Source organism: Gracilinanus agilis, unplaced genomic scaffold (assembly GCF_016433145.1).
Source record: "Gracilinanus agilis isolate LMUSP501 unplaced genomic scaffold, AgileGrace unplaced_scaffold12530, whole genome shotgun sequence".
In the NCBI taxonomy this organism is placed as follows: Eukaryota; Metazoa; Chordata; class Mammalia; order Didelphimorphia; family Didelphidae; genus Gracilinanus; species Gracilinanus agilis.
In genome coordinates, this window is record NW_025343066.1 from 2,701 (window position 1) to 12,777 (window position 10,077).

At 49.0% G+C, this 10,077-nt stretch overlaps 1 protein-coding gene across 1 annotated transcript; it reads right to left on the bottom strand.

Annotated features, from left to right (window-relative positions):
* Nucleotides 1-596: 596 nt before the first annotated feature.
* On the bottom strand, nt 597-9,895 carry LOC123253990 (rho-related GTP-binding protein RhoG-like). Its single transcript, XM_044683065.1, has 2 exons — nt 9,837-9,895; nt 597-1,703 (listed from the first exon to the last, which is right to left on the bottom strand). Exon 2 carries the CDS (start codon nt 1,686-1,688, stop codon nt 1,113-1,115), a length of 576 nt encoding a protein of 191 aa, XP_044539000.1. The 5' UTR covers nt 1,689-1,703; nt 9,837-9,895; the 3' UTR covers nt 597-1,112.
* Nucleotides 9,896-10,077: the final 182 nt, after the last annotated feature.

Below are 10,077 nucleotides of genomic sequence, written 5' to 3' on the forward strand. Positions count from 1 at the left end.
GGGGTGTGTGGGGAGGTCAGCACTACATCTGACTGTCCCTCCCAAATAAGAGCCCAGAATAAAAAATAAAAAGGTTTTCTTTTTCCTTCTAGGGAATCACCAAATCCTTAAATGGGGCCACAAACCTCAGAGGGTAGGGATAAGAAGCAGAAAATCTGTCCCCATCAAGTAGTCTCAAAGTTCAGCCCAGAATCCCTTTAATGTAAGTGGTAAGAAGCTAAGTATGTTCTTCAGTGCTGTTTCCCTTTCTTACATTCTCTTTTTTCTGGGTAGAAAAGGGCAATGAAATGCTAGGACTTCTCCTGTGGACACCACTAGGCCCTGCAGTGCCACCAAAACAGATTCCCAAAGCACCATTGCCTCCATTGATCTTTTCCATCAACATAAGCATTTCATTTACTCTATGCTACATTCCAGGGATATGCAAGGCAGATTCTGCAAAGCAGAAAAGCCTGAAGGCCAGAGAGAGACAAGTAGGGCTTTGTAAGAAACCAGCCTCCTGGCCTAGCGAGGACTTGTCTCAAACCAGAGGCCACTAGCTCATTCTGCCCCATTAGCCTCATTCAGAGGCCCCTATTTCTTATGGACCTTTCCAGTGAAAATGCCTAGTTTCATGGGAGAGAGGTGGGAAGAGCATGGACAGTAGGGGAGGTACAGTACTAAACACCAGGAACATCTGGGAAACAGAAATGAAAACATTTTCAAAATTGAGTATATCAAAAAACAAGAACAAAAGTTATGGAACAATTTGGAAAACTGCATGCAATCACAAATCACACCTGCCTTTCCCCCCCCCCCCCCAAAGACCAATGCTTAGCACCAAGGAGCAGCAGCGGTAGCAGCGGTGGCAGGCAGGGACAGTGACACCGCACGGACAATCCTGCCAAGCTGTGGCCAGCCCTGCTCTGCTCTGGTCTGGATGGAAGAAAAGAGTCTCCTTCCCCCTCTCCAATTCTCAAGTCCCCTTCCAAATCAGGCCCAGTCCCAAGGCAAGGTGACAGCCCCCATCTGGACTCAAGTACCCCCCAGGACTGGCCAATATGTTAAAGTGGAAGGTTTCCTGGCTGGGTTGGCCACTCTGCATGGTGCCTAGGCATTGTCCCTGCTGGGTACTACAAGAGGGTGCATTTCTTGGTGTTCTTCTTGGTGACCGGGTACAGCACAGCTCTCACTGCCTCTGCAAATACCTCAGCAACTCCATCTTGCATCAGGGCTGAGCACTCTAGATACTTCACAGCCCCTACCTGCTTGGCCAGGGAGGTCCCTTGCTGAGGAGTGGTAGGTGTTAGGCTCTGCTCCTTCAGCCTCTTCAATGTTGCCAGGTCATTGCGAAGGTCCTTTTTGGTGCCCACAAGCAGGATAGGAACATTGGGGCAGTGGTGGGAGACCTCTGGATGCCATTTGTGCCGCACATTGGCATAGGATGAGGGGCTGCCAATGGAGAAGCAGATGACAAAGACATTGGTCTGGGGGTAGGACAGGGTCCGGAGGCGGTCATACTCCTCTTGGCCAGCTGTGTCCCATAGATTCAGGCTGACCGTGCGGCCATCCACAGACATCTGAGCACTATAGTTGTCAAAGACTGTAGGGATATATTCCTCAGGGAAGGCGTTGGTTGTATAGCTGATGAGAAGGCAGGTCTTCCCCACAGCTCCATCCCCCACCACCACGCACTTGATTGTCTGCATTCTGCCTCCAAGGTCCTAGGCACAAGGAAAAGGAAACAACAATTCAGCTTCTTCCAACATACTCAATATTATGTAAGCAGGGCAGTCAGGCTCAGAGCAGAGCCCCACTGAATGGGGATTGTCACCATGTGACCCTGGGCAAGCCACTTCAGTGCCCTTTTTTGAAAATTCTCCACAGATTCTCTTAGCTCTAAATCCTGTGACCCTCCTCAGCATGAAATGGAAGGAGAGAGTTAAGGCTCACTCTGAGGCCTCTGCTACAAACTCAACAGAAGTGAAGTGGGCTGAAATGTCCCACAAACCCTGCCAAGCAGCTGTACACAATCAAAAGAAAAGGGAAACAATAATTAGTTGATTAGTATGGGACCACCTTTCAAATAAGACACCTAGATTCACACTAAGGTGAAAACTCCTCACAACAATCTTTAGCCATAACCCAAGTCCCTGTCTGGGTCTCTGGACAGCAAGTACACAGGACTAGGTCCAAACAATGCTCCATTTCCACACTCACTCTTTTCCTCAGAGTCTGTGCAGAAGAGAGCAAAACTTGATCTAAAGTGGCCCCAGAATATTTAACATACCCCAGTGGGCAAACAGAGTGAACCATGGGCAATGTGACCTCAATTTCCTGGAAACAGGGCAACAACTGCCCAAACAAATGACCCCTTCCTCAGTAACTGATCTAGATCTAGAGTGTTCCTGAGAGCCCCCCTCTACCCCCCCAACTTCCACTCTTCCTCTTCGCCTTTATTTACCTACCTTACTTGCCACCCTGTGTCAACATGGATTTCTGGATGACTTGGTTTACCCTTACTTTTGAGAAACCCCAGTACTATGCACACCTATTTTGATTTGAATGTTAATAAGCACCTTGTTGTTTTGGAGGCTTCCCTACTGGTTGAAAGTTTCCGTTCGGGAAGCCCAGCTCCTGAGTTTGACCTTTGTCTTTAATTTGTCACAGCTGGTTGTTCTCTAATGCCATGGCTGCGGAATGTTAGGGGCCTACACGCCTGTTTACACATGGTTAGTCTTTACAAAGGCTTCCCAAAAGGTATAAAGAGACCCTCAGGTTCAGTATCTCTTGGCAGTAGACACTAAGAGCTGTGTCTTCTCCCAGGGATGTGGTTTCCAGAGTCTCTGAGCCTTTGGTTCTATATGGAATCTGTTTATGACTCTGTGTGGTGCCCAGATTAATGAGCCTATCTCTATTTAATTTAAGAGTGGCCTTTCTGACTACTTGGAAGTTCTGTATTTATTTCCAAGTTAACACCTGGCACTACGTAGTCTTATAATAAAGCTTGTTCCCCGGCAATGGAGTCAGTCTGAGCAATCAGTTCTCAGAAGGAGACCCAGTCAGCACTGCCCACATCGGAAGAGCCTACATCCCTGAACCCAACAGACTCCTCCACGTTACCACCCCGATGGTTCCAACAAGTTACTCTCTCCTGTGCCAGCTACCAAGCTGTTCCTTCTCTCTTTGTATCCTTAGGGAGAGTCCCAGGAAATCACAGGCACCTCCTAGTCTGAGAGCATCGAGAAAGCAGATACACCACAGCCAGATCTCTAGCTTAGACATTTATTTCACACAGCTTCACACATTCCCCTCAGCTTGCGGTCCAAGCACTCTCCTCCAAGACGGTAGGCTACTGGCCCCAGACCATGGCCAGTCAACTGAACAGCCTCAAGCACACTTAGGAAAAGCAGAGACTGGGGCAGTAAGGTAGCTCAGTGGGCAGAGAGCCAGAAAACCAGGCCTAGCAAGTCGATGGACCCCCACTGCTCTTCTGTCTTGGAACCAATATTTGGTATTGATCTTTAGGACAAAAGGGAAGGTTTAAGACTGTATGGAGTGAAAATTAGGGGATTATTCTCAATGTATTTTTGGCTAGCAGTAGAAACTCCAAATAGAGGTTAAGTTTACATCATTAGCTTAATTAGATACAGCTTTGCTCTCCCTTTACCCTTATCCTTCCCAGTCTTTCCCACAGACCTTTAAAATTGGTGCTCTTTTGCATAGGTGGAGGGTACGGTGTTGGTTTCCTGTAAATTGGGGAGTTCCCCTGTAGCTTTGGGTCTCTGACTCAAGAGCAATGCCCCATCCTTTGCTCAATAAGGGATAGAGCCATATCTGTCTGCAGCTTATCCTGGCCTCTGGGATTATTTGAACCATTAAAGGGGGTGCATCTTGCTATATCAAGACCCCCCCAAAATTCCCACTCCAGACAAGACCAAAACCAGCACAGTCCTAGTTGGGGGGGGGGGGATTCAAAGACATTCTATACCACAGAGAGTAGACTGGGGGGAATAGGGCACCTGGGAGAGGCCTTCCAGGAAGCTCAAGTCACTCTAGAACTAAAGGAAATTGCTGTGGTTTTTTTCCCTATAAGCTTTTGGGGAAGGGAGGGAGGTCTACAGACTTTCAATATTGATAGACAATAACAGATGAATGCATGGAAAATAAAACATGGATTTCTAGTGTGCTCGATTCTAGAGTGTATAAAGAATGTTGTTTCCAAAGACCAATTCTAATGGAGGAGCATTCGCCTCCCCCCAACTCCCATTGGTTTTTTTTTTTGTTTTTTTTGTTTTTGTTTTTTCAAAAGTGTGAGCGCACAAGGCTGGAGACAGAGTCAGAAAATTGACTTCTGGAGAGATGAGGGAAATGGCTGTGCCCAGGATATGGCCAAGTGGAGATGGAGAGGGTGCCAAGAGCTGGTCCGGAAGTGGCGGTGGCGATGCCAATGCTGCCACCGCCACCACGACCACCTCCTCCTCCCCATTCAGCCCTTGCATTCTTTCTGTCTTCTTCTACTGTATCTGTCTACTTCTACACCATTGCTGTGATGGAGACCAGAAAGCTGCTCCTCCTAGCAAAGGGAGGCACCTTTGTCCAAGAAGATATTGAGAGGCCAAAGCCCAGCAGCTATGCTCTTCCAGAACTTTGCCCAACATCCCTTAGGTCCAATTCCTGAAGGTTCTATCCAGCTCTCAATCACTGAGGTGCAATAATAGTTCAGGGATTCAAAGGCAAGAGATAACCTTGAGAGGAAGACTGCTTGGGGCAGCTAAGTGGCACCACCTGCAGTCAAGAAGCCCTAAATTCAAATCCGATCTCAAAAATCTCCGGCTAGATGACCCCAGGCAAGTCAACTAACAGGTCAGGGCTTCAGTTACCTCATCTAAAACAGGAGTATAACAATAGCACCTGCCTCCTCCCAGGGTATGGTGAGGATCAAATGAGTTCATATTTGTAAAGGTTGTTTTGCCAACCTTTAAGCAATATATAAACACTAGCTATTGGTAGTAGTGTAGTACACGAAGGCCAGGCCTGCAGTGCATTTTCTAAACATGCTCTTCAATATTTTTCATGCAGTTTTTTGAAGGTCTTCAGCTCCCACCCTATGTCATAAGGGGTCTGGGTGGAACTGAAGCAATCATCTCACCCACTTAATCTCAGAGAATCCTCTAGCCAGGAGACCCCTTAGTCAAGTGGAGACCCCTTTATAGAATCAATCAAGGGCATGCTGTTAAATTCCTCCAACACAAGTATCAATTTGGAAAGGCCCAAGACCCTTGGATGAAGGCAGTATCTTGGAAATCGGGACGGGGGGAACCCACCACACCTGTGTGTTTCATCGAGGCAGCCTAGGACTCGGGGACTCAGGAAAAGCAAGCCAGGAGAGAGCTGCCCCGGTCAAGCTCCTAAGAACAGAAGAGCAGGAAAGAAAAGCACTGAGAAAGTGAGGGACTTCGAGAAAAAAGGGGAGCCCCAAGAGCTGAGGCCTGAGCTGCAATGGAAAAGGGAGAGACTGAGGCAGGCCATCAGAACACCTCAGAATGGAAGGGGCAGGGCAGGGCAAGTCAAGCCACTCTACCCCTCCTCCCCACCAAGTACCTCAAGGCTCTAGAGAAACTGGATGAAAAGGTCAGCTCCTTCCCTACCTTCCTCTCCCAGCACCTGGCTAATAAGAGACCCCATAATGGAGTCTGCTTCCTTCTTTGCTCAAACAGTTTTCAGTCATCTGAATTTCTACCTCTGGAGGCAGGACTTAGATAGAAATAGATGTAAATTAAGAAAGAGGGCTCAACCCTGGCCATAATGTTAGGAACTTTTCTAGCTGGAGGCTCAGAGGAATAGTGATTATACTCCCAACTTTTCATTTCCTAAAAAATCTCTATCGTTTCAGGGGAAGAAACTGAGCAGAGTTATATTGCCCCAAGGTCAAAAAATGAGGCAAAAAGGGGCTGGCCTCCCTGTACCCTCCAAAGGGACACCCACACCCATCAGGATTATACTGGCGATTCCTTCCATTCTCTCGCTTCTCATTAATGATTGTACTCCTAGGACTGAAGAGTCACAGGCTTAAAAGGAAAAGAGGCCTCTTCATTTACAGGGAAAGAAACTGAGGCAGCCCAGAGAAGTTATACTAGAGAGGCAAAACAGAAATCTGAACCTATGGCTAGCCTTTGGCCCAAAGGCCACCTCAAAGCACAACCAAAGCAGGGATATCTTCCCAATCTTGCCTACTTCAAAGGAAAAGTTTCAACCCAGCTCTTCATATTGTAACCATAAATGTATCAAAATTCAAAACAACTTGTCAACAGGGATGTCTACGGGAGGAACCTACCATTCTGAGCCCAACTGTCCTGGGAAGTCAGCCAGGAGGAAGGAAGAGCCCAAGTGTGACCAGGGGAGTAAAGAAGTGGAGTTATAGAGCAGCTAGATAGCACAATGAATAGAGTACCAGGCCTGGAGTCAGGAGAACCTAACTTAGTTCAAATCTAACTTAGATATCACTTGACCCCAATTGCCTAGCCCTTGCCAGTGGGTCTTAGGAATTGATACTAAGACAGAAGATAAGGGTTTAAAGGGGAAAAAAGTTGACATGCCCACAAGCAAGGCAAGGCAAGTGGTATTCAGTGGCCAGTCCGGCAACCCCCTAGTCTCCAATCGATGGACCTCCTTTCCTCTCCACCTCTTCTAAACCTCCTTCACTCTGGCTTCCAATCTCAATCATTCAACCGAAGGTGCTCTCAGCAAAGTCAACAAGTGTGCCATTTCTCATTCTTGGAGGACCCTCCCCTCCTGGATGCTCTCTTCGGCCAAGTTCTTGGTGACAGTTCTCCTCCCCACCTCAATTTCCTTAGCTGAATCTGCCCCACCTAGAGTACTTTGCTTAATGATCTCATAAGATTCCCCCACCCTGACATTCAATCGGTTGTTGAGTCCCACTGACTCTTCCTTTACAGCATCCAGCCTATGTAGCTCCAATCTCCTCTGCCACCATTCCTCCACTGGCACAGGCCTTTGGCACTTGACACCTGGAGTGCAGCAAATGCCCCAAGTCTCTGCCCCCATTCCAGGCCATCCTCCATTTCTCCACCAAAAAGATTTCCTTAAAGCACAAGTCTGATCACTCAAGTAAATTCCAGTGGCTCCCTCTGGCTTTTTCACAATCACTCTTGGATCTAGACATTGGCCTCCTGGCAGTTCCTCAAACAAGACAGTCCATCTCCTGACTTCAGGCATTTTCTCTAGCTGTCCCCCACACCTGGAAAGTTCTCACTCCTTGGTCTCCTGGCTTATCTGGCTGCCTTTGAGCCTGAAGCTCAAATTGTACCTTCTGCCCAAAGCCTTTCCGGATCCCCTTCATGCTAGTGCCTGCCCTCTGAGATGCTCTCTCATTTCTTTGTCCTGCCCGGAGCCTGTTTGTGCAGACTTGTTGGTATGGCATTCCTACCTCTTCCCACTAGGCTGTGAGCACTGGAAAGCAGAGACTTTCCTTTGCCTTCCTTTGTATCAGTGGGGCTCACTTATTAGCAGGAAAGGCCTAGCATATGCCAGGGGCTAATCAATTGACCTGATCTGACTTTGTGGGATGAGTTCCTTTACTGAAAAATCTCAGGCGACTGGGAGCCTCTCAACCAAGCCCATTCAGGTTAATAAATGTTTATTCAGCACCTCCGGTGAGTAAGGCTGTGTTCTAGGGACAAGAAGTGGCCATTCTCCTTTGAGATTCAGAAAGTAAATGCCAAGACAAGTAGGCCAGTCCCTTGGAAGAATTTCCATTCAACTGGACAGTACAGCAGCAGGGGAATAAAAGAGCATTTGAAGGAAAGTACACCAATGGAGGATGGGGGCCCTCAAGAAATACTTCACACAGGAGACAGCTAAAGTTCTGGAGGACCATTAGTGAGGAGGGCACGCATTCCAGGAGCCTGTGCAAATGAAATGTATGGCCGTGCATACCATTGCTGGGTTTGTACCCCAAAGAGATCATAGATAAAAAGACTTGTACAAAAATATTTATAGCCGTGCTTTTTGTGGTGGCAAAAAACTGGAAAAGGAGGGGATGCCCTTCAATTGGAGAATGGCTGAACAAATTGTGGTATCTGCTGGTGATGGAATACTATTGTGCTCAAAGGAATAATGAACTGGAGGAGTTCCAGGTGAACTGGAAAGACCTCCAGGAACTGATGCAGAGTGAAAGGAGAAGAACCAGGAGATCGTTGTACACATAGATGTATACACTGTGGTACAATATAATGTAATGGACTTCTGTACTACCAGGACAGTTCTGAGGGACTTCATGAGAAAGAACACTATCCAAATTGAGAGAAAGAACTGTGGGAGCAGAAACATAGAAGAAAAACAACTGCTTGAACACATGTGTTGATGCCTATCAATAATATGGAAATAGGTCTTGATCGATGATACATGTTAAAACTAGTAGAAATTCTCATCGGCTATTGGGGGGGGGGGTTGGGGGATGAAGAGGAAAGTAAGAACATGAATCATGTAACCATGGAAAATTTTTCTAAATAAAAAATGTAAAAAAAAAAAAAAGAAATGTATGGCTGTGGGAGATTGCACTGCATGCCAAATTCAAAAAAAAGCAAATAAGCTGGGGAGGGTAGAATGTAAGATCATGATGGGGAAGTCCCAAGTGGTGAAGGCATTAAATGCCAAGCAAGAGGGAGCCCTTGAAACTTCTTGAGCAGGGGAGTACCAAGGCCAAACCTAAGCAAAAGTGAAAGCTGTATTAAAGGAGGGGGAGAAACTAGTGACAAGGAATCCAGGAGGCTACTGAATGTAGTCCACTGCAAAAGGTGACTGATGAGGCCCTGAATCAGGGAGGCAAGTGACCATGTGTCTGTACCAAAGGGGATGAAACAATCAATAAGACTTAGCAACTGACTGGCAGTGGGCCCCATACTACCCTAGAATTTCCCAGAGCTTTAGCTCCAGCACAGGGGTAAAGGTGACAACCAAGTCTTGGTGTTTCTATCTCCATAACATCTGGCTCCTTCTATCTGCTCCCATGGTCACCACTTTCATCTGGAGTCCCTCCCTTACCTCTTAACTGCTTCCAGTCTCTCCTGCAATGTCTTCCCCTCAGTGGCCAAAATTAGCTTCCTAAAACACAGCTTGGAGACCCGTCAGTCTCCGGTTTGAGAAGCTGCAGGGGCTCCCTCCAGCCTCTGAGATAAGAAGCAAACTCCTCGGTTTGGCACTTCAAGTCTTGCAACAGCGTAGGAGGTTCCAGTTATCTTCCCAGACTTTCCTATCCCTTCCATTTACTGGTCTCCACTTCTCGAGATCTACCGGCCCCACCCTCATGCCTGGAATGGGCTCCCTTCCCACTCACCTCGGGGCTCCCTTGAAGGCCCAGCTGAACCCACCCCCACCACCCTCTAAGCTCCCCAGGAGGGTGGGGCAAAGGCCTCCACCAGCCCTTGCTCCCTCGGGATTGCAAGAGCCCCTTAATCCTGTCCTTACTGGCCATCACTTGGCCCTCCTTAGTCTCCTCAGTAGCCGAAAGTCCCCAGGCCATCTCTCCTCCCTCCCAAGGCCAAGGACCAGGCCTCAGAATCACCGTTTTCGTAAAATGGGATCCAGAAGATCCAGCAGCTCCGCACCCCGAGAAACGACTGTCAAGTCAGCCAGGCCCAGGCTTTGGCCTTCAAGCCGACAGCGCCGAGGAGGGAAACGGAAGGGGAGGAAGGCGCCAGCGAAGCCCCGCGGCCCGACCCATAGCGTCCCACCCTCCAGCGCAGTCCAGGCTGGCCCCCCACGTGCGGGGCTGCCCGTCCTCCCACTCCCGGGGCCACCTCGGCCGGGGTCCGGCCTCCCCCACGGCCTCTCACCGTGGCCCGAGGCCCGTGGCCCGCGGCCCGCCGGCCACCGCCTGACTCCTCGCGGCCACTTCCCAGGCTCAGCCGGCCCGCAACCCCAGCTTTACATCCGGGAACTCCCAGAGGCTCCGCCCTGTAGCCGCGGACCCGTGACCTCCTGGGAAAGCTCGCGGGGAGTGGGGGGCGCACCCTGTCCCGCCCCGCCGGCCCCACCCACCCCGCCTCTGGCTTCCGGGGTGAAGGGGGGCGCGGT